The 25,538-nt window shown below is 39.9% G+C and overlaps 2 protein-coding genes across 5 annotated transcripts in view; one reads left to right on the plus strand and one right to left on the minus strand.

Annotated features, from left to right (window-relative positions):
• The window catches only part of ip6k1 (inositol hexakisphosphate kinase 1), a 31,032-nt gene extending 26,290 nt beyond the window's left edge, over nucleotides 1-4,742 (plus strand). For all 4 annotated transcript variants that reach the window (XM_079680427.1, XM_079680430.1, XM_079680429.1 and 1 more), the window contains exon 9: nucleotides 183-4,742. In XM_079680427.1, coding sequence (XP_079536553.1) covers nucleotides 183-683 — 501 coding nt within the window. In that variant the 3' untranslated portion in view covers nucleotides 684-4,742. The remainder of the gene's footprint in view (nucleotides 1-182) is intronic.
• asb14a (ankyrin repeat and SOCS box containing 14a) lies at nucleotides 2,513-25,474 on the minus strand. Its single transcript, XM_079680434.1, has 12 exons — nucleotides 23,204-25,474; nucleotides 20,902-20,954; nucleotides 20,432-20,563; nucleotides 20,206-20,358; nucleotides 18,128-18,373; nucleotides 17,406-17,583; nucleotides 17,195-17,300; nucleotides 16,875-17,054; nucleotides 15,873-16,001; nucleotides 15,450-15,578; nucleotides 12,795-12,948; nucleotides 2,513-11,087 (listed from the first exon to the last, which is right to left on the minus strand). Exons 1-12 carry the CDS (start codon nucleotides 23,323-23,325, stop codon nucleotides 10,894-10,896), a joined length of 1,776 nt encoding a protein of 591 aa, XP_079536560.1. The 5' UTR covers nucleotides 23,326-25,474; the 3' UTR covers nucleotides 2,513-10,893.
• Nucleotides 25,475-25,538: the final 64 nt, after the last annotated feature.

Genomic DNA, 25,538 nt, shown 5'->3' on the forward strand with positions numbered 1-25,538 from the left:
AATCCTCCATTGGAGGCGTTTCAGGCAGAGGGGGAGCGTGTGGGAGAAATCTCCCTCTGGAGGGAACACAGGGATGGTATCCTTTGCAGACCATTTACATGCACACAAATCTATAGAACACTTCAGGAAAGGGAAACCCCACATGTTTTCATCATGCTGATTCTTCCTGATTCTGTCTGTAGGAACCTGAGCGTGCAGCGTCCCACCAGAAGACTCCCGCGGCCCCTGCAGAGCCCCACTGTGCCCCCGGCCCCCACGCAGCCCCAGGCGCTCCCTGTGAAACGGTCATGAGCAAGAACCCAGACCCGGGGCCTCAATCTTCTCAGGGGCCTGCTTCCGCTCAGGGACCTGGACTGATGGCCTCCCCCTCCCCTCTTCCCCCCCCACAGGCCCCACCCTCCAAGTCAGACTGCCACTCTTTCCTTCCCCCTCTCCCTTCGCCTCACCCCATACAAAAATCCTCCTCCCCAGCTCCCAACTTAAGCTCCTGCCCCCCCCCTCCACCAGCCCCCCGGCAGCCACCCCCCCTGGTGGACGTTCGTATGATCGACTTCGCCCACTCCACCTTTAAGGGTTTCCGCGGCGACACGGCGGTGCACGACGGGACGGACCGGGGCTACGTGTTCGGACTGGAGAGCCTGGTCAAAATCCTGGAGAGCCTGCAGGACGATAACCTGCCGTAGCTCCCAACACACACACACACACACACACACACACACACACACACACACACACACACACACACACACACACACACACACACACACACTTGTTGTGAGTTAGTTCAGGTCGTGTGGTCGTGTTTTCTAGAGAACTGAATTGGTTTCGCTGTAAATATGGAGTGAGGTTCTTGAGGGCGTCACCATGGCAACGCGGGCATTCTACATTTGAGTAGTTACTATAGCAACAGCCAGGAGGCGGGACAGTGGAGCCAAAATGGCTGCAACCTAAAGTTCATATGAAGAAACCTTTGCAAAACACACACCTTTGTACTTCTACACTTGTGAGGACCTACATTGGCATAATGCATTTCGTTTTACATAACCTACAGTTCAACCGAAAATCTACCAAATTTTCCTTCTCAGCCACACTGCTTTTTTTCTATCTTGATTGTTTTGGTTTAAGTAGCCGAGTTATGGAGATATTGTTGGGAAGATGTCTGCCTTATCTCCAATGTAATGGAACTACATGGCCTGTGGTGCTAAAAGTGTCTCTTTTCACTAATCATATAGTTTCATCTAGGTACTTTTTCTTTCTACCGAAGTCCTCCTGGCAACCCTCATCCTTTATTAGATACATGCCTCAACTATACGATGAGAGGCTTGTGCGATGATACAGTTGGCGGATGTAGTTTGGTAAAAACAAATTAGTTCCTACATTAAACTGCTATCAACATGGTCTTTGGATTATCTTGAGGATCATGAGTTTTCAAATATATTTTTGGCACTTTTAATGCCATCTAGTTTCATTACACTGGAGAGTAGGCAGACATCTCTCACACTCCAACACCAAAACAATCTGCATTGATTTATAGCAACACCTGAGACTTGTTAGAGTCCCCTTGCACTCGCAAATGTGTTTCTCTTCTTCACCGTGAATTTCTTGCTTCACTGTGAGGATTATATATGTGTTTGACACCAGAGGGATATTTTAACGTATATCTGTAACAGAAGGAAGGTTGCTCTGTGCTTTCCTTAAATCTGAGTTTTAAGATGTGTACATGTGAGTTTCTCAACTGGTTCGGAGCCAGTCCTGATTCAATAAAAGGGACAAGTAGTAGATGTAGGTCACTGAATTTTAATGAGGCCTTTTTTGTAGAAAAAACACACAGAAATTATTCTTCAAGCGGATCACTTCTATGTCTTAAAATCTGCTGTAGGGGGTCTTTAAACTACAGAAAGGAACAAAGGAGATGAAAGTGAAAAACATGCTTTCTGTGTCAAACTCACGTAGGTTATTCTGCACAGTAAGGATGAAACATCGAGTGAAATAAAAACACTGAAACACACACACAATTCAAGGGGGTTTCATAATACCACTTCACGCTTTGAAGGATGAGAGGACTATCCTAAAAACATCCTTATTCCCAAGGTTGAACATTTCAATTGGTCCTGATTAAGATATACAAACAGCTGCACTCTACACACACACACATACACACACACACACACACACACACACACACACACACATCCTGGGAAAAGTTGTCTGTGGACAGAGCGTCCTCTGCACGACCAATCAGCTGCATCCCAGGGGCCGCCCACTGAACACTCTATGTCCCCCCCCTTGCTCCTCCCCCTCAATCCCTGACTCCTCCCCTCTTCTCACCCCTCCACTCTTCTTCGCTCCTCTTTCTCTACAGAAACCAAACCCGGACAGATGAACAGACTCTTTCAGCGTTACCTTGAAAACGCACTCCAAGCATCTGTTAAAGCAATAGATGGAGGTGATAGACTGCAATGTTTTGTTTTTTTCAGCAATGCAGAGGGCAGCATTGCCCCACAGGGAGAACGGGGATAAAGTATAAACATAGAAGTAGGCTTAAGGAAAGGATATAGATCATTTCTTCTTTTTTTTTACGCTGCGTGTCCGTTTTTGGGGCTTACGTCAAAAACGTTAGTAGTCGGTGTCCGTAAATCATCCTCTGGGTTTATTGTGTAATACTGAAAGCATAAGTGTCACTTCCCTAAATCTGGTCTGCTGATATTTTTTCTTATTCTCAACAAATCCCATTTAAAAGAAAGATTCAAACCAACAATTAAATGATCCACTTACACCAATTGTGTGTATCAAAAATCCTGATGTATCTTCTTCCTCTCTTCCATGGAGCTCCACTTTTGTCCAAAAATTATTAAAAACACCAATAAGCCACCCTATTTCACTCTGGCCCCATGTCCTTCATTAAATACTCATTAGAGCACCAATTGTGGATAAATCTGCAGCGGAAAATAGTGCCCAACAAATGCACTGTCCTCCTGTTTGAGTAAGGTTTGCTTACAACTACAATGACCAGCTGATTTAAGAAATTACTGAGTCTTTCAAATGTGAGATTTAATCTCCTTTTTTGTATCAAATTATTTTTGGTGGTGTTTGATTTGATTGCCAAAGCAAGAGAGAATCTATGGGGATGTTGTGTTTTATCATCGGCCCCTTGGGCTCAAGTGTCCCTTTCTTGACATAACAGCCTTTGGCCAAAAATATTCCCAAAATGTCCCATTAATAGTTTTAAGACTCTGTTGTGTGGATTGTTTGTTTAAATGTCCTTTATAAGCTCTAATATTCACCAAGTTTTAAGAGATGGACTAACACATTGTTGGTTTGGGTCTTTGAATGGGATATATTGACAATAAGAAAAATATAGAATAACACCAGCCTTATTCTTTAGGTTAGGCCTGTGTGATATGGTTGAATAACAAAAATATTTATTAAAAAATAATATTTTTCTTATATATATATATATATATATATGTGATAAAATCACAATATTGAACAGTTGCGCAAAACCATACGAAATAATTAAATCCATGTTCATTGTAAAGAATTGTTTTCCATAAAGAACAAAACCTCCATCTTCTTTTCCCAGGTTTTTAAATTAGAGATTGCTTGGAGTCATTAATTTGTACCACATTATTGTGTGAACATGATGTGTTTGAATCATCATGAGGAGTTTAAGTTTTTGAATCATAATGTTGCCCAGGAAGCCCTGAGAGACAAGTGAAAACTGGTAATGTTTTTTTTTTCATCCAAATAGTTTTTATAGTAAAAACTTTTCCCCCAAGTTGATGTAAAGAAAAATTATCCTGGACAAACCTTCTTTTTTTCTATATATCTGTTTTTAAGTATTTATTTTAAGCCTGAAGTTAAACTATTTAGAGTCATCATTTTACTCATTTGCTTCTCAAGGCTTCAGGAAAAAGTGTCAGCCACAACAACAACAAAAAACGTAATCTTTAAGTAATTGTCATCAGAATTGGGTATAGTTCATTTAAAGATATCACCATCCTCTTATCTGATTGGCTAACACCGTCTTATCAGGACCAATCACATTTGTCCATTTATGCCGGCTGTGACGCAGCGCCGCCCCCTGCTGGACAGCACCGGGAGCTGGAATAAGAGAGAGCAAATGTGAATATTTTATTTTTGGTTTATCGAGGTGATAATTTATTTTTTTATTGTACCTTTTACCCATGTGTTTGGGTAAATGTTCTGTATTTTACATGTATCCCACTTGCCACCCCACAAATGTATAACATTTAAAGAAATTCAGAGACACAGTGTGTGAAATGTCAGAAATTCGCAGTATTATTTGAGTCCATTTTATTTGCCGCTGCAGCTTCAGACAAAAAGCGGATTGTGTTTCATGAAGAAAACTGTCGCAGTAAATCCAGACTTCAGCACGCTCAGTGACCCCAACACTTCTGCCTGCTTGTTGCTCTGGTGTGTGTTTGTGTGTGTGTTAGAACAGGTAGACGCCATCCTTAGTCTTTGGTTTGTTTCACTTCACATTTGAAGGAGCTGCATGCACATTAACGTCCTTCTGTTTGGGTCCGTTTCCAGCACAGCGTCAAAAAAGTTTGAGTCTAAAGCAGTGACGGCCCTCGTGTCCTCAGATAATCATGATGTCTCGTCATGGATATTATAGCCCCAATGCTCGATCAGTTATTTAGCAGCACTTTCTGCATCTGACATCACCCTGACAGTGCTGTTTGTTAGAACAGTGAGATTAAATCTTTCCAGAAGCTTTTGGGCTCGTGTTGTAATTTACTCACTGACACATCAAGTGAAGAAGGCTCCGGGTCAATGAGGCAAATGTTATCAGGCCAGTATCCTCTTAATCCAACAGATTTACAAAACCTTTCATTGGCTTTATATAGTCACAAAGCTTCCAAATCAAGCATACATAAAGGAGCTCATTCCAGGATTTTCTCCAGTCTACTGTGCGCTAAAAGAGATGCGCAGAGATAGAATAAAAGCAGAGTCAAGTGTGTGTATAAGATTATGAAGTATTTATATTTTGAATATATAAACTGCTTGTTAACACACAAAGGAAAACTGAAGACACGGTTACATTTATTCACAAATAAACACTTTTAACCCATTGTTCTTATTCATTCTCAGTGATTTGAGGAAGTTAAAGCTATACCAAACACAAATGCTTCCTTTTGCATGAAACAAATTGGTAGACCAAGGCTAGCTCCTTTTTATTTATTTAGAAATTCGACAGTTTAGTAAAAATAAATGAAGTAAGTGAAGTGATAAGTGAATCAATTTAAAAACATTGAAAATCGTATTCCCTGGGTCAAATGTTAAATGTATGTTTCTCTGGGCTAAAATCAACCACCTAGCTAATATATGTAACCCTCAAATGTGGGGGAAAGAAAGTTATCCTTTTTTTTTGCCTTTTCTTAAGAAATTGATATACTTAGGTGCAGAATTCAAACTGCAATTTAAACGTCCATTTCCCTTAGTTCTTCTGCAAATTTAAAATTCAATTACAGAGTTTTTATCAGGAACACCTAGTAAAAGAGGGACGATTCACTAATCATATCAAATTAACATTAGCAGCTGCTAGAGAGATGAGTATAATAATTCAACATCACACATTCAAATTATAAATAAATACATAATAATATAAGGCCTATTTGGCCAAGAAGAATAAGGAACTAAATCAGGACTCTAAACCTCTAGAAACTGATTTCAACCAGTTTTGGGAAGACTTGTCATGATCATATGTACAACATATAACAGTAAGAGAAAGTCAAATGTAACAACATTTAAATATTGAAAACAAATTGGCCCTTCACCTGGTAAATGATTAACATCAGATTTAGAATATGGATCGCCAGAAAAACAAGAAAATCTCCTGCAACCTGTTGTTCGAGATTTAAATAAAGCGAACATTTTTACCAACTGTTTCACAGATTAAATATATATTTTTTAAGAAATTAGAGACATCATCCAGGACCATTTTGGTACCTGTTCTGAAGTATTTATTTTACGCCTGTCCTTAAAGAAAGATTTCACATAAAAGGGATTTGCTTTGATGTGAAATAGTACACACATTTAGAAAACAAGTTGTACAAGCATTACAAATATAAATTGATTTTTTTGTATAAAATATATCAACTGCCGAAATATTTGTTTTACCTGTTTTTAAAGAAAAAATGAGGGCTGAGCACACATCCTTGAGGGGCTCCGGTGTTGAAGATCAGGGTGGAGGATGTGATGTTTCCCACCCGCACTGCCTGGGGTCTGCCTGTCAGGAAGTTCAAGGTCCAATCACAGAAGGCGCTGTTGAGCCCAAGGTCTCTGAGCTCGATGACCAGCTTGGAGGGCACAATGGTGTTGAAAGCTGAACCGTATCCTGGCAAAATCATTTTTCCCAAGTTACTTATTTTTTCAAGGAAATTTTAAATGTCGTTTTTTTCCCTTTTCTTGAATCTTTCTTTTAAGCCTGTCCTGACCTGTTTAAGCACATAATATAAAACTATATTTAGTCTTAGAAAATGTATCAGAGGGACTTCCGGCGACGAGGAATGGAGTAGACGCGTGTTTCTAGCTTCCACTACTTTTAAGATACAACTAACATTTAAACCTCTTCCCTGTATACAACTCGGGGATGTTGGTTTATTGTTCTTTCTTTCCGTTAAATGGCTTCGAAAACAAGCAAAAAGGAGAAGAGTACGGTGGCTGAGAGGTGAAATCGACAATTACAAAGTGTGAAACACTTTAACAAAGCTTGAGAAAAATTTACATTTGATAAAACAAATTTACATTCGTAAAACGCTTTTACATGAGCAAAAACTAATTAACTAGATGCAAAACACTTTTACAAAGCTAGAGACACTTTAACATTTGCCGAAACACTTTAAAAAACTAGAGCAGGCAAGGCATCCTCAAAGTCCGGACTCTGAGCAAATTATACTTTTCATATGTATTATCTGTGTTATCTGCGAGACATCGCCACAACGCAACGAGTGAAAATTATCCGCTATGTCCACTGCAAACAGCGCCCTGCATGTCCGACTGTTCCACTGTCTGTGTGTGTCTGTCAACAAAAACAAAAAAAGTCAGAGCGAGAGTTAACAGCTCATCTAGTTGCATCTGTACTGTAGCTAGTAACCTAGTTTCACCTACCGGGGTGGCATGGGGTGGTAACTGCCACCCTGAAAACAGGCCTTTCCACTCCAGCTGCCACCCCAGTTGGCAGCTTTGTTTTGAAAGAAATGTTGTGGCTCATCGGACATTTATGAGAGAAAGTCTCTAATGTCCGAGTGCAAGTGAATGCAGCACAAGACACACGCCTTGTAACCATGGATGTATGCTTGTAACCCAGGCGCGCCGGATTCATTTTAGAATTGGGGGGGCCAAAAAAAGTGCGTGTGTATGGCCCAATCCCAAACTACGCCCTAGACACTCCCCCTCCGTGACGGAGTGAACTCCGTGGAGTGACACATGAGGCTCCCTCCTGTCAGATGGAGGGAGTAAATACAGCGGCAAGCTTTGGGACAAACTCCCCTCTCTCCGGCAGAAACAGGAAATGCCGTAACGGCTACAACGGTTTCAAATCAGCATCTCTTTGACAAAAAATGTAAATGAATAACTCAAATAAAACTCCAAACATCTTTGATTGTGTTAGTTTTAAACCTGATGTTTATAAGCTTCTTAGTGTTTGCAACAGTCTGTAAATATACACAATTTTATAATAAAATGCACACATTTACCTTTTTCTAGACTAAACACAGGTATGATCCTAAGTAAAAAAAAAATGAGGTTATCATGAGGTTGTTAACATCGCAATTTATCACTATCGTTTAGTGGTTTTGCAAAGAATTAACCACTCTGTTTTTGTACCATTCTGCGTTGAAGTACCTTCTCTTTGCCCAAATAATCTACTAGCGGTCTCCTTTTTTCTGATAGTTAGCTGTACAGCTTTAACCGCCTCAATGTCCCGACAGCAAACCTCCATGCAGTGGGAACCAGCCTGTTTCGGTTCAACAACGGCGGCGGTGGGGTCGGCGGCGGTTTTGACAGTTTCTGCGGCCGCAGACTAGAGCTGCTGCTTTTGGGTTCATCTGGCTTCGCTGTTTGAAGAAGGTCCAGCCTCCGGAGATGTGGATGTCAGGGATGTGACCTTCCAGTTGTTAAATTTAAGTTTAGATTGACCGTATTTAGTTTTCTTCTGCACTGGTTCTTCTGACATGTTTGCAAGTGTATATATTCTTTATATCTCTAGGTTAACGGCTGACACACACAGCAGAACAACGTAACAAATACAGTAAACAACGTAACAAATAAACAAATCTAAGCTTTTTTATTGGTTGTAATTTACATGGATACATTTGAATGGTGTGACAATGTCCTATTTGATTGGGTTAAAATGTACATATTCTTCCTGTTATGTCTGCCTGCTTTATTTTACCTAATGCAAAGTGACCTGCTCCATCGAAATCGTTCGCATTGACCCGAAGACACATTTTGATTCCTAGCTTTCTAATGAGATCAGGATTGTTTTTGTAGCCTACTCCAAATATTAAGCAAAATATGTCACATTATATAATGACTGTTACAGAGTCATCGTTTTGAGAAAAAGGCCTTTAAAGTGTTTCTCTTCTCTGGAATCCATCGATCTGATTGATTATTAGCGGAGCAAATGATCAAAAATACTACGGAGGGAAGATATTTTCGTTTGGATTACTGCACTCACGGGAAACACCGGCTGTTGTTATGCCTGTTGTGACGTTAAATTACTCAGTTCTCCGCTTGTAATTATGCCGTTACAAACTTCAAACCTGTATTTATCATCTGCATTTGCCGAAACAAGTTTAATATTCTGAAAGCCAAGACTTTGTTTATTTGAAATCAGATGAAAACGAACTGTAACGGACCCTGCCGTGTTATCTATGATTACTATGCCTTACATTCATAATTTCAGCGGGAGGGAGGGGGAGCGACGCTGCGGAAGAGCAGAGTGGCCAGTGAGAGGCGAGCTGTGGTCTTCCCTTTACAAGCTTAAAAAATGCGTGTAGCTAATGAGATTGAATATATATAACAATACAAAATAACAAAATATACACAGCTAGATCAGATCGCGTTTTAGATGCGACTTTAGAGTAGAGGGGAATTATTGAAACGGGATTTGTACAGTGTTCCGCGCCGCGTGTATATACGTGTGTGTTTGTGTATTTTTGCATTAGTGTGTATTGTGTTTGTTTCCCGGGGAAAAGACTCACGAGAAACACCGGCTGTTGTTATGCCTGCAGTGACGTTAAATTACTCCGTTCTCCGCTTGTAATTATGCCGTTACAAGCTTCAAAGTTGTAGGCCTATTTATCATCTGAATTTGCCGAAACAAGTTTAATGTACTGAAAGCCAAGACTTTGCTTATTTGAAATCAGATAAAAACAAACTGTAACGGACCCTGCCGTGTTATCTATGATTACTATACACCTTACATTCATAATTTCAGCGGGAGGGAGGGGGAGCGGCGCTGAGGAACAGCAGAGTGGCGAGTGAGAGCTGTCATCTTCCCTTTACAAGCTTCAAACATGCCTGAAGCTAGTGAGACTGAATATAACAATCAAAAATAACAAGATGTACACAGCTAGATCAGATCGCGTTTTAGATGCGACTTTAGAGTAGAGGGGAATTATTGAAACGGGATTTGTACAGTTTTCCGCGGCATCTGCTGCTGCGAAAATGTGGGGCAGGGCTGAAAAGTCGGGGGGCCAATGGCCCCCTGGCCCCCCTGCTTCCGGCGCCCTTGTTGTAACCCCTCCCCCGGCCCTGGCGCGAGCATGGAAATATGATTGGTGGCGATTTCATTTGAACGGGACGGTGCAAAACGAGAAGCATTCGGACCCAAGTACTGAAGGAATGAGGTATTTGCGGTCTACAATGACAGAGAAGAGACTGTCAGGTTGGCTGTACTCAGCATTGAATCAAAACTCACTAAAGCTTTGGATCTTACTAATTTTGTGAGGCGTTTTTGCTGAACAAAATGGTAATCACCGCATTCAGCTGTAATAGACATGTCAACTTGATGCTCTGCTCACGGATGAACATACAAAACTGTTAAGATGATGACCTTACGTGTGTAAATATATTTTCTTCTTTGTGGGGGTCTGCCCCCAAAAAACAGCTTTAAGTCCTGAGAAAGTCAAATAAGACGGTGTGTAAAACCACACTGCCCAGCTAAAAAGTAACCAATTTGATTTAACTAGGCCAGTAGGTAAGGACTTTCCACTGGATAATAACTGAAGAATAAAATAATGAATGACTGAAGTGATGGAGACCATGTTTGAAGGCAAACAAAAACATGAAATAACAGTCAATCAAGCAAATCCCCCTCTCAGATTCCACAGCAACCAGAAGAACATAAATACTGGCTGGTGATTTGATTAATCAGCTTTGTGATGGAATAAAAAATGCACAGTGCATTTCCTTAGCTGTGGATGAGTCCACTGACACCACTGACAATGCTCAGTTGCTGGTGTTTGTGAGTTTTTATGATGAGGCAAAGGGGGAGTTTGTTGAAGATGTGTTGGGCCTGACGAACCTCAGTGGACACACAAGGGGGCAAGACATTTATAAAGCAACAATGGGAATGCTGAATGAAAGAGGGTGCAGCTGCCTTTATTCATAACTGTGCAGCTCTTACACTGCGACACTGAGGGATCAAGCACAGACACAATAACAATGAAAACTGCTGCATAGAGATTATTTTTGTTTTTGCAACCTCGTGTTAAGAATCTTGTTGCAATTGTTTAAAAGTTTGAATGACCGTAATAAACAGACCTTTATCTTATTGAAAATAATAAAATAATGTGTCTACTTGTTTACTTCCTTTCTGTCTTCTTCTGTGGATTTCTCTGACGTCCAACGCTCTGTCTTTTAAACTCTTTCCTTCTCTCGCTTGATCTTCCTGCTCTGTTTGCCGTACAGGTTGTACTCTCGGTACAGGATGTAGTCCTTCAGGCGCTCCGGCACCGGCAGGAAGCTCATGAAGACCGGCGACCGGAGGCGAAGGCCCCCGAGACAACTACGCACCTGCAGCCGGCAGAGGTGCTGCAGACAGCGGGCGCTTTCTGGAGAGGAAGAGGAGTAGAAGGAGAGCATTGAGAAATATTAATGAAGATTGTTTTTATTCTTGTTTGCAGGGAGTAATGACATTTATTCAGTCAAATATGGTGTTTGCCAAACAGGTTTTCACATACAAGGACTGCTTATAAATATGAAATATATATTGAAAATAAATATTACTACAACTATTCTAAAATGAAATAATAGAAAATACAAATGGAAAAGGAAATGGTAATACATATTGATAAAGCAGAAACAAAGCAAGTTGTGTACAGGAAATAAATAAATATTGAAAAAATGAACACAAAAAAAGAGCAATTATTGAAAAAAACTATAAATATTTTAAATTTTTATAAAAATGATTATAAAATAAAATAATATGTACAGGTAACAAACATTGGGTGTATTGGTGCGTATACATAGACAGTTAACCTGTTAAGCCCTGAGCCTGTTTTTCAGGCCTCAGGCTCGAAAATGACATTCCCAGAACAAATGACCATATTTTCCCTTCTAAAAGGGTTAAATTAATAATCTTTTTTCTCAAAGCAAGGTTACATCTGTGAGTTGGATGTAGAAAAGTCAGAATCAATATAGATGTTTTTATTTTAAAGTAAATTCCGATTGAACATAGTAAGAAAATGTAAAGTAGTGTCCGTCCAAAAAAACAACCATTACTTATAGTGAAAACCACCCTTGAATGATGGTAAGGTAGACTAAAAGCTTTAGGAATCCAAATTATAACATATAATAAGTACCCTGTATCAAGATTGAAGCAAAAACAAGGGGAATTTGACCTTTTTAGAGAGAGGGGTCATTTGGGTGTATTTGCCATATCTCTGGCCCCCCTCGGTCGATTTTGATGATTGACACCTCTTTTTAACCGTTAGAGCCTAAATCCTAAATCCATCTAAACATTACCATTGAGGAGTGAGAGTGATGCGCATGCAGTTTGCCCAAACCGAAAGCTACGTTACACTCTGAAAACTGAAAACTAGGCTTATTGCCATAAATATTATGATGGATTATCAGTAATCATTTCAAAGTGACACAGAGAAATTGGATTAACCTTCAGCAGCGTTTTTATCGTTTTAATGCCATTGAACACAATTAAGACGTATATGCCATTTTGGCCCTGTAAAGCTAAGTTATGTGTTGTCTGGTTTCGCCTTCGCTGCCCTGAGTTTCGGGCGCACAGTGATGATACTTACACCTCTAGAATCTGTGGAATCCCAGCTTTAATCTGATATCTTGTTTGTGCAGATCCGCTAAGTAATAAAATATTTCTACCGTGAGTTCTGTGCTAATTCAGAGGCTTGTTATTACCCTTGTGTTTCGTTTCGGTAAAAATGGTTCATATCGTTAGTTAGCTGAGTTTCTTCCCGTTAAGTGGGTATGACACATTAATTGGTTGTTAAATGTTAAGAAGCCCTGAGACACAGCTTTGTGAATAAAAAGCCCGTAGCCGCTTAACAGGTTAAAGAGCTGTGTTTAGGTGCCTAACAAGCATTATTATTATTCAGCCTCTTTGTAAACGTGTACCTGATTTACCTTTGTGCACCTATTTATTTCCCAAATGGTGTTACTGTTTTGTGGATGATATTTTGAAGTTATTTTATGCAATGTGCTGTAATAAATGGTTGTTGATTTTGTTGTTGATATTCCTTTGTGCTCTGTGCGAAGCAAGTTCACTTCGGGACAGTATTTGAATTTACCTTGCAGCCTGCAGATGTCCGGCCATTGCTGCTGCTCCATCACTGCTGCCTTCGGTTTGGAGCACAAGGTCACATGATCCAGGTAATCCAACAGGACGAGCACCACCTGACCTGAGAGGTGCTTCAGCCAGGAGATGGTGATCACCTCGCAGAACTGAAACAAGAAGAGTTTTACACGTCGGTTTACGTCTGAATGATCTTCAGCCACTTTAGACGATCCTTTACACTTTAGAAAGGAATTCAGATTGAAAGAGTAGACAGACAGATCCAGTATGCAATTTAAAGTTGGTGTAGGCAGGATATTTTTCTCTTATGATTTTCTTTAAAGTTTTCATCTTTCTAAACTCTCGATGGTCAAGATTAGTTTGGCATCCCAATCTGTATTTAATCTGTATCTATTCTCTGTATTAGGGAATTTTGGTTTGATTTTGAAGATTTAGGGGCCTCTCGATCATTTTGGTTGGAAAGTTTGCCTATTTATTTTAGACAGAAATTGTCCACAGTAGAGATAATAATGTTCATCCTGTGCTCTCTGTATCCAATGGTTGCAACACGACTCATGGTAGTCAAAATTAGCCCACGGAGAATACCTTCTGGTTAATATTGCCATTTTATATCCTGAAAATGTCCTAAATAGATTAAGCATTCACAATAACCTTCAAAATCACTCCAAAATTGTCAAAATCAGCCAAGTCATTTTTCAACTATTGTTTACTTGGCTATAATGCCATTCATTTGAATTAACACAACTTATGCTAATCGTGCAAATTGCCAAATGTATGTAAATTAGAATCCGGAAGCAGAAGCCCAGGTAAAACGGCAAGGTCCATGACAAGCTGAAAGCACAGAGGTGGAGACTTGGAAGAGTTTAGGAAGTCAATGTACGCGCTCCGGAGAGCTTTTAACAGTGCAAAGAGACACTCCAAAGAGAAAGAAGAGTCGGACTTCAGAGGCTCTGACACCCGGAACATGTTGGCGGGACTAATGACAATAACTGACTAGGGCAGCGGGTGGTGCTGAAGGATTGTCTGTGTGTGCATCTCTTCCAGATGAGCTGAACGCTTTTAATGCATGTTTTGATAGCAGCCAGGCTGCGAGCGGGCAGAAGGCCTGCAGGATCCAACCAACATCACATCCTCCACCCTGATCCTCAACACTGGAGCCCCTCAGGGCTGCGTGCTCAGCCCTCTCCTCTACTCCCTGTTCCCACACGACTGCGTGGCCACACACAGCTCCAACACCATCGAGAAGTTTGCTGACGAAACGACTGTCATCGGCCAGATCACAGACGGCGACGAGACGAGGTCGAAAACCTGACATCTTGGTGCCAGGATAACAACCTCCATCTCAACGTCAGCAAAACAAAGGAGCTGATTGTGGATTACAGGAAGTAGCAGAGAGAGGGACTACGGTGGAGAGAGTCAGCAGCTTCAGGTTCCTCGGGGTCCACATCACTGAGGACCTGACATGGACTCTTCACACAAACACCATCACCAAAACAGCTCAACAGCGGCTCTTCTTCCTCCGCAGGCTGAGGAGGTTCAACATGGACTCCAGGATACTCTGCAACTTCTACAGGTGCACTACAGAGAGGATACTGACCTTCTACAGGTGCACCATAGAGAGGATCCTGACCTTCTACAGGTGCACCATAGAGAGCATCCTGAACTTCTACAGGTGCACCATAGAGAGCATCCTGACTGGCTGAATCATGGCCTGGTACGGCAGCTGCACCGCCCTCAATCGTGAGGCTTTACAGAGGGTGGTGAAAACTGCACAGCACATCACCAAGACGGAGCTGCCATCCATGGATTACCTTTACTCCCAGCGGCTCAGGAAGAAGGCCCTCAGGATTACAAAAGACCCCCATCACCCCAGCCACAAACTGTTCAGTCTGCTGCCGTCTGGCAGGCGCTACCGCAGCATCAGGACTAAAACCACCAGACTCAGGGACAGTTTCATCCCACAGGCCATAAGACTATTTAACGCCTGAGCTTGCACTATTTTAATTGGTTGGACTATTTACATTTCTATACAAATGTGATTATTGTTATTGCACAGTTGAGGAACCTGTGACATAAGTTTTTCATTCATTGCATAACTACACAGTAGTTATGTATATGATGTGACAATACACTTTTGAATCTTGAATCTTGAAAATGTAAACCTTTATTAGTCGTTAAATGTATATCACCTCTGTCTAGCTTTGTGTTTAGTTGTTTACATCGAGAGCAATTGAAAACCAAATTCCTTGACATTGATATTGGTGCAGGTGGTTGAAGATAGTTAAAGCCGCACCAATCAGTATTATTATTTTAACAAATAACTGTTAGTCTGTAAGTAACAACAAAGCCGGGGACCCTCACGGACACCACTCAAATCTCTTCCCATAAACACACATGTAAAAGCACACATTTCATTTTGGATGTAATGTTCTTCGTTTTTCACAGTAAGCAGCCGTTTTCTTAATATATTTTTATTTTTTTATATATTTATGTTTTTTAATTTAATTATAATTTGTATTGTATTTTTCTCTTTATTTTAATGTATCAGCTTGTGTTGATGTATTCACCATTATTCCCTAATTGCCAAATCTGTTAGTTCCTAGTAATGTCGATGCTGCGTATGACAGACAGTCATGATAAAGTCCGTCACCATGGTATCTTTGATAACAGTGTCAGTCCATCCCTCGTAGTCATCAGGGATGTGGGAGCTGTTACCGTGGGGACAGTCAAAGCAGTGCGCTACATCATAACCGTAGTTACACAGCATCCTGAGCACCACCTGACACACAAAACAGCAACATGTGTGAACTTACATTTTACAAAATATTTGACAAAAAATCAACACTGAAAAAACTGAATTGTGACTTTAATTAAATGTATTATGTCAATAATGTCTTCATGACTGTATCAGGTGAGTCGAAAGCCATACTCTTAAGTTGAAATACTAAATATTAGATTCAACGTTATAGTATTGCTTTCAACTTACCTAATACAGTTATGGGAAATGTATTGATATGATACATTTAATTAAAGTCAATATTTAAGTTTTTTAAGTGTAGGTGTGACAGATTACCTCGTATTTGAGGGCATACTGCAGCGCTGAGGGGAAGTGAGTTGTGTTTACTTTGCAGTAATAGTTGACGTTGTCTCCATACCTCAGCAACAGGTTTATCAACTCATAGTTGCCCACGCGCAACGAAACCTTAAAGACAAAACAGTCCCACTGGCACATCAACTAACATTGGCATCACTGGTGGGACAACCTTTTGATGAACAACATTATATTAATCCCCAATACTGTGCATCGAATCCGGTTGTAGCTTTGGTTGCCAGATATGATCATTACAATGGCAACAAACCTGGCAACCTCACTGTGAATACAAGACTTACAAAAGTTTCAGTATGTAAAAAAACCATTAAAGCTGCTCTGTTTGTGTGCAAATTAAACTATCTTGATATGATTCAGTGCTGCGAGAATGAGTCCTAAAATCAGGAAATTAGTTAGCATTTTAGTACTTCTGGTTTCATCAAATTTCATGTTATTTTGGTTAGATGCCAGAAAAACGATTTCTAGGAAGCTTTGTAGGTGTCTTAAAAAAGGGAGGTTGCTTGCTAGTTGCTAAATTTGACTTCGGAGGTTATTTAAACGTCATTACGTGGAACACGGAAAATCATTTACTCTCTATTTTACCTTCACAGGTAACGTTTATTTTGTTAAAGTTGTAAACAAGCAAGAATGAAATGATATGTTGGAAGCTTATTGGAGTAGAAGTGAAGTGTAGTTTAATTATAGCCTCTCATTCACGTATAACTTCTGGCAATTGCATTTATACTTTAACAATCAATCAACAGGTGTTCATATGTTGAGATTGTCCTACTGGGCAAAAAAAAAGAAATGTACACTGACCTGCAGCTCTCAGATTATCAGACACACACAGACACACAGACACACAGACACACACACACACACACACACACACACACACACACACACACACACACACACACACACACACACACACACACACACACACACACACACACACACACACACACACATACACACAGACACTACCTGCAGACATTTGATTGGGTCTTGGTTGGCCATGGCGCCGGCCTCCAGCAGCAGTTTGGCTGACGGCACGTCATTATTCAAGACCGTGAAGTAAAGTGCCGACTTCCTCCCGTCGTCATAGCTACGCTGAGCCCAGGGATGGAGCATGTCGTTGGGGTCAAACCCCGCATCCAGCAAGGCCTGATGGAGTTTGCGAGGAACAGAAATACAGGTGTATGTAAAACACTGCAGTTTACTAGTAAGACATTGTATTTAAGTCATATTTCAACACCATGCCCATGAGAACACACACACACACAAACTGACACACACATAAAAACCTTAATGCAGTTTGCATGTCCTCCTGCAGCAGCAGAGTGTAGAGGATTTATCCCGCTGTCGTCGACTTCCCCCTTAGAAGTGACTGGAATCAGTAGATTTAAAACCCTGATACACACACACACACTTAATTTATCTGATGTTAGAGGTTTTACATACTTGCAGAAAAGCCGGACAACATGTCCTCTTGTAATATGATGGATTAACATTTACTGCAGGTGTCCTCTGTGTGCGGTGCGGTGGATCGGCATGTGTCCCATGTTTTCGGCAACGTTGGCGTTGGCGTCAGCGCCGTGTTCCAGCAGCAGACTGATGACTGCCGGGTCTCCAGAAGCAGACGCCTCATACAGGATGGAGGCCTCGTCCTGCGCCTGGGACAGGACATCCGCCCCTGCAGGACAGAAATCAGAAGGGAATTAAGCACAAAAAATGAAAGATAATTTGTAAAATACCTACTTCATCTATGCCCACCTCAAAATCAAATCAACTGCATTTTACAAAATCAAATCGACTGCATTTACACATACAATACAATATACGATATTATATTGTCTGTGTATTGTATTGTATTGTAATATAAGATACGATACAATACTGTATCGAAGAAGAAGTCTCTATATGAAAACTAAATATGATTTCAAATAGTATTAGAATATTAAATATATATAATGAATACAATTCGGATTTCAGGACTGTTTAATTTGTTATGTTGTTGCTTTGTTGTGTTTTCTTCGTCTTTTATCCTTTGAACATGTGGGAAATAAGTGTTTAGTGTAGCACTTTGGACACTTATGTTTCTTTGCCTGATAATCCATAAATAAAATCAATTAATAAATCAATCAATCAAAATTGCTCAAACTCTAATCTGGATATTGGAAGTTTGAATATATTCATATTCATATAAATATGAATATAGAGTGATGCTGCTCCCTCACCTCTCCTCAGCAGATTCTCCATCACCTCCAGGTGTGCGTTCTGAGCGGCCAGAGCCAGTGGAGTGAGCCCGTAGTGGCTGCGGGGGTCCGGCCGCGCCCCCGCCTCCAGGAGCCGGGTCACCAGCTCCACGTTACCCAGCCGAGAGGCCCCGTGGAGCGGGCAGCGGCCGTGCAGACCCTCCTTGTCCACGCTGGAGCCCTGAAGGAGCAGCAGCTGCACCAGGTCAGCACGGCCCGAAAGGATCGCTGCACAAAGACACCGCTGATTTATGTGTGTTTTATTTTTTCAATGAGCTTAAATAACATGTATTTTGTATCCTCCTTATGAAAGTAATTAAGTACATTTACAACAAGTACTGTACAATTGCACACATTTCAGGTACTGTTAGCTTTATTTCAGTATTTTGTCTTCATGCTTCTTTCTACTCCACTACAATTCAAAGTCAAAGTCAAAGTCAGCTTTATTGTCAAAATTACTACATGTGCTATACATCCAGAAATCTTGAGATACCGTTTCCCGCAGTCCCACAGTGTGATAATACTTTTGCTTTTCAATGTTTGCCATTTCAAACCATGAGCTGGTTTAAATAATATGTTCCTTGATTTACAATATGTTCTCATTTGTTTTATCAGTACAGTTTTTAAGCTTTTGTGCTTTTCTTTGCCACAGTCCACTTTGGACTATATGAAATATTTCAGGATTGCACTTTTAACACACTTAAAATGTTCTCACTTGCTTGGTTTCAAAACATAACAAATGCCATAATCTGTTCATTGGGGACCATCAATGCTATTTTCATTGCTGTTTCCGGCCACTATTGCTCATGTAAACCTACTACTGCTGCGCCCCCTGTAGCCTAATCTCAGATGCACCCTGAGTCATTTTGTTCTGGACCCGGGCCTGTACATGGCCATATACTAAACAAACTACAGAGCCCATTCCGTGTCCTGTTATGGTTTACTTCCTCTCTGCCTTCTTCTGGTGATTTATCTGACGTCCAGCGCTCCGTCTTTTAACCTCTTTTATTTTCTCTTTCTGGATCCTCCTTAGCAACCTTCATTATAGTCCTTGACAGTGGTCTGTACTGTATTAACAACGTGTCACATGTTAAGAATTTACAATCAGAAGTGAGTATTCAACTAAGCCGTGTTATACAAGTTGTTAGTAGCCTTAATGGCCTACACAGTTGTTATGCTATACCACATTGCCCTTTACTGGATGTATAATGAGCTGCACTAAACCACATTTAACATTTAAAATACCTAGCCATTCTTTTTCGGTTATTTTGGTGAAAGTAACTCAAAAGTAACTCAAAAGTAGTGTAACTCATTACATTTCAGAGACAGTAATATTGTAATGTAACATATTACTTTCAAAAGAGAGTAATAAGTAATATGTAATATATTACATTTTGGAAGTAACTTGCCCAACACTGTCAATTAGCTGAGATTATTCCCGTTAATCTGGTATAACACATTAATAGGTTCTTAAATATTAAGGTGCCCTGAGGGGGTCTTTGGGGCTTAACATGAAATTATCTAACTTTTTTTATTTTCATTATATTTATTTGACAGTAATAGTTACTTCATGAGGTTTAGTGACATAAAACAAAAACAAATAATTATTCAACCATTTTGACTTACAGATAAATAATTGAAAACTATTTGGATCTATTCAATCTATTTTCATTCCAGTTTCTCCTTTAATTATTTTAACTTTTTTATTTATGATTTTAAGTTAACGAATAACTAGCAATTATTTATTTCATTATATTTAAACTCTGTGGATTTTTGGTATTTACAATATTTGGCTACACAGTTGGCGAATGTGAAGTTCCTTCCAATTTAAAATTGACAAAAGTATTGAGAAATACTGTAGCATATACACATTTCCTTTAAAACAAAAATCATTTCGTTCAAATGTTGAAAATGTGTTTCTGTTGCAGAATTTGAATTATTTGTATATCTTAATACTATGATTATTGTTGTTGGAGGAGCCTGGGATTTTACATTTTCATTGCGTAAAAGTTCTAACAATAAAGCCTTTGAATGTTTAACAGTTTTTGCAGTCAGCTTACCTACGAGCAGTGGGGAGTCCAGGTCACAGTCCTGAATGTCCGGCTTGGCTCCGTGTTGGAGGAGGAAGGAGGTGTTTTCTATCACACCTCCCTCTGCTGCCAGGAGCAGAGCAGTCTGTCCCCGCAGAGTGCGACTGTCCACAGAGCCTGAAACTGGAGGACAGGGTGCTCCGATGAACCTTTGTTTCATTAGGCTTTTATGTTATTGTGAACCAAATATAAAAACCTTTGAATGTGAGCAGGATGTTTTGGTTCCTCTGAGCGGCAGCTTCGTGGAGAGGAGTCCATCCTCGGCTGTCTGTCTGTGAAAACCTGTCTCTCTGCCGGACACTGAGACACTTCAAGAGCTTCTCGTTACCTGAAGGGATAGTGACGGGAAATAGATCATCTTCTGTCCCTTTTTCAATACATATATGGGCTTTAAACTGTGGGGGAAACTTCTGAAGCAATTGATTAACAACTCATATCAAGGCTGCTTTTTATGAGATTCTGCAACAAACAACACAGTTAATTGAATCTACATTTATGATATTATTGTTAAATACTGCTGATTGACATTCATTGTTGTAATATATTTGGAGGCTGCAGTGTGCAAGCTATGTATTCACTTGTTATTGTCTGTTCACCTTTAGATCAACACCTGCCATCATTACATGGAATAACAATTCCTATTGTTCACTCTTGTTCAAGCCTCACCTTGTCTTATAGCAGTCAGGATCGCGCTGCTGTTAGCGGACTCAGGCTCAGAGCTGCAAAAAGAAAATCGCTGACTAATTTTAATAATAAAAGTTTTGTGAAACTGAACAGGAAAAGTCTTCTGATCTGATTCTAAAATAGGTACAAAAAGTCAAATAAGTTAGGGACACTCAGTTTAAAGTATCAAATCTGATGAGCCCCAAGTCAAAAACAAAAATGAATGCATCAATACAAATAATACTGTTGTTAAATTAATCAAATGTGATCAAAACTAATGCTTTTCTGTACGAATACCTTCCAGTAGGACTTGAAAGGGGCCTATTGTGTTTTCGGGGGGTTCTCCCTCTCCTGTAGTGTTCTATAGGTTTTTGTGCATGTAAATGGTCTGCAAAGGCTAAAATTCCTGTGTTCCCCCCAGAGGGAGTTTCTCTCCCACACACTCCCCACCTGCCTGAAACTTACCAGGTAACACTTGCGCTTCTAGTGCTCCAACACGTTGTACATGAGAGGCAGCATAGGCAGTATGAGAAAAATATAGACCTTTTTGAACATTAAAGCATGGAGACATGTCACAGTAGAGACACTGAATATGAACTTGAAGATGAGCAGAATATAGAGCAGTGGTTCTCAACTGGTCAGGCCTCAGGACCCACTTTTTCCTTTGTCAATAAATCCCGACCCGAAATTTTGAAGCACTCAAATCTATTAAACAAAAAATCGTTCTGTAATTTATACGTTTTTCAGCATAATAATATTAATTAACATGAAGTACAGTGCATATATCCCTGACTAAATATGCTTTTAAAAAAGGTTTAATGAGATGATGGAATCAAAGCTGAACTGTAACATAAAAAGGCACACATGCTGAAAACCCAACCTAGAAGGGAGTCTGGGGGGATTCTCCCCCAGGAGATTTTTAGAAATACTAACATATAAACTACGCATTCTGGTACACTCTGAGAAGAAAATAAATCAATCTATTACTACCCCACATATTAATAATATGTTATGCCATTGTTTGTTTTTCACTTAGTTCTGACAGCTTGCTGCTCCTCAAAGAGAGAAGAGCAAAGAGGAGAGAGTCTGTGTGAATTACTTTAAATTGTGGGTAAGGGTAGATAGCTCCCATTGTTCTGTGGCCTGTCAATCATCAAACCGGGGGTCATATTTCATTACGTCTTCATTTTTATCTGAAGTTGTACCCATGGATGTATGCAGAATAGTTCTACCGCAAAGTTATTCTTCGTGGGGACTTCCGGCTACAATCTTGATTCTGATTGGCCAGAAGACTCGAAAAAAACATCAGCAAAGATGTTTAATTGAGAAGATGATCACTACGTGAAAGCATGGGCGTAATTTCCACTGGGGACAGGACAGGGGGGACATGCCCCCCCCACTTTTCAAAATCCCGTTTGTGTCCCCCCCACTTTTCAAATGTGTTTATTGTTGTTTTTTTTACTCAAGTGCTCATCGTCACGGAAGAGCGTCTGTGTGTGTGCGGCACGAGTGCTTAGAATGTAAACTTTAGTCCAAGTTATCTCAGTGGGTCACAAACGGTTTGATCATCTATGTAAACAACAAATATTTCCATCTATTTAATATAGTTGATCAAAATAAGTTAAGAAATCATTCCAATGTCCAGTAAAAAAATTAAAAACACAGTTTAAAAGGGGAGTGATTAGTCAAATATGCATAGATAAAAAGAAAGAATAGTCCCTAATATACATTTGTAGAAAGGCAGGAAATGGAATTAAATCGAGAACAATGTTTCATTGCGGAGGACCCCGTGTTTTGTGTCCCCCCCACTTCTCAAACCATGTTACACCCTTGCGTGAAAGACGTTTTCAAAACCGTGTATGGCCTCCGGTACTACCTACTGCATGCACAGCGTTAGAAAATCAGGTCTTCAAAATAAAAGTTTGACTTTTTTCCAACTTTTTTTTCTTCTTCATTCACACATCTAAACGGGTCCGGGACCCACCAGTTGAGAACCACTGATATAGAGCATCTTTAAGGAATTCTTAAATAACTCTCTTCGCCTTCACACATTTCTTCCCATGTTTCATGTTTAATAAAAGCAACAACTTTCCCTAGCTCCCTCTTTTCTTTTACACCTTTAAATACATTTTGTTGAGTGAAAAACGTATATTTACTCACAATGAGTTGATACAGTATATAGTGTTGGAGGGCTGTATACAGTAACAGAGGACTGAGCAGAACTTCTATCACGCAGGAGGAATTTCACAAAATAAAACCAAGCCTCAGAGAAACATTTGTGAGCTTTATTTGTTTTTGAACTGACCTTTTGCTGTCTGGTGTTGTGGAACCTCGCTGTGTTTCCTTCTGTTTGGTGCTCAGCAGACTTTGTTCAATCATGTACTGAGTCGCTGCATCTTCATCATCCTCATAACTCACATACTCCATAACGACCACAAACAGGCTCCTTGCCCTTTTGACCTTTTAAGCCAGAGGGTCCCCCCAATGGACCCCTCCCACGGTTTTTTTACGAGACTATGTCTCAGGGCTTCTTAACATTTATGAAACTATTAATGTTCCATACCCTTTTAACGATAAGAAACTCAGCTAACTGACAATATGAACCATTTTTAGCTAAAAGAAAACCAAGAGTAATACCAAGCCTTTGAATTAGCATGGAACGAAAAAATGCTTACTAATGCTAACGGACTTTTGCACAGCACTCACGGTAGCAATGCCCTTATTACTTATCGTCACTGCACAAACAAGATATCCGATTAAAGCTGAGACTCCACAGATTCCACACATGTAATGTCATCACTGTACGACCCCGAATTCTGGATGACGTCCGCAATGGTAATGTTTACGTGGATTTGGGAACTGCCCATCGATTCTATTGGATGTAATGGTTAAGAAAAAGGTGTAAATCACCCAAATCGACCAATGGGTTCCAGAGAAAAGTATAAAGAATGCCAGCCACTAAGTAAGCCACAAGTAAGCACTTTACGCAGCAGACTTTACTTATTGTTTACTACGTAAGGAAGCAGGAATTGCAGGACCCGGAGCGCATGGAGCACAGAGCGGACAGCAGATAACGGAATTGCAGTTTTATTGCTTATAGATTATCAGAACATTTCAAAGGGGACACAGCCACATTGGATATTAACCTATGGATTAACTACATCATCGTTGTTATCGTTTTAATGCGATTGAAGACCAGTTTAGACCAGACAAAGACGAAGGTAAGCCATGTTAGCATTGTGTAGCTACCTAGCGCCACTTGTTTTGATGTACGTTTTTGTTGATAACAAATCGCGAGTTTGTATCTTTCAGTGTTGAAGTGGGCACCGTTCGATTCTGTGTCTTTACGATCATAAACGATGGGTTAGATGTGCAGCTAGGATAAGTAATTAGGGAGCTAGCAGTGATTTTCGGTGCAGTAATAGGTTAGCATTTTTCGCTCGGGGCTAATCCAGAGGCTCACTGTTAGCATTGTGGGGCCTAAGAGGATAACAGAGTATGTTTTTTTTTATTTTTTTTTTTTTTTTACAACAGTTGTATTTGGATGGAATGAATACCTGAAGTGATAATTCGAAGTAATAAAAATGATTTTTACAGTGAAAAAGGTCAAATGGAACTGATGGTTCCCAAATTACCCAGAGGTGAGTCCGCCTGGACTTTATTTTTCTAAACCTCTCTAAAAAGGTCACATTTCACTTGTTTTGCATCAATCTTGATACAGGGTACTTATGTTATAGTTTGGATTTCTAAAGCTTTTAGTCTATTAACCCATCATTCAAGGCTGGTTTTCACTATAAGTAATGGGTTTTTTTTAGGCGGACATTAGAATTTACATGTTTTTACTATGTTCCATCTGAATTTACTTTAAAATAAAAACATCTATATTGATTCTGACACTTCTACATCCAACTCACGGATGTAATCTTGCTTTGAGAGAAAAGATTATTAATTTACCCCTTTTAGAAGTGAAGATATAGTCTTTGCTGTGTTAGTGGCATGTTCGAGCCTGAAACCTGAAAAACAGGCTCAGGGCTTAAGAGGTTGAAAAAAGGAGCATTTTGTTAATATTTCACTGATCATACTTTGCCAATTGATTCTGATTCTGAGATTTAAGTGCCAGGTTGGATGAAAACTACTATTTAAATGTGTTATTTGAAAAATCTTAAACTAGTCCCTGGAAAGCCAAATCAGTGCATAACTTAAAAAGCATGTTAAATGTGGTGTGTTCAGGTATGCTTATGGTCTAAATGCGATATCCCTTGTTTAACTCCAACTGTGTAACTGTAATGGATGTTTTCCATCTTCAATGTTGTGAATGTACTGTATATTCTGCATACCTCATCTCAATGTTTATATTGTCCACTCTGTCCAGTGTACTTTTGGTATGTCTGTAATTATATAATGTAGCACTAACCGTACCAAATTTTAAGCAAACTGTAGTTGCAATTCCCAAATACTGTACAGATTAGTAACCAGATGGACTACTGGGATGTCTGTTTGTCTATATGACAGTCCCTTAAGCACTGACCATAGCCTGTATATACAGTATATTTAAGACACTGAGGATCGTCTCTGGGTGTCTTTACCTTTTGGTTTGCTATTGGGTCGTTGTTTTGGTTCCCTCCAATCGTCTGTGGATT

This window comes from Notothenia rossii (assembly GCF_949606895.1).
Source record: "Notothenia rossii genome assembly, chromosome: 5".
Lineage (NCBI taxonomy): Eukaryota > Metazoa > Chordata > Actinopteri > Perciformes > Nototheniidae > Notothenia > Notothenia rossii.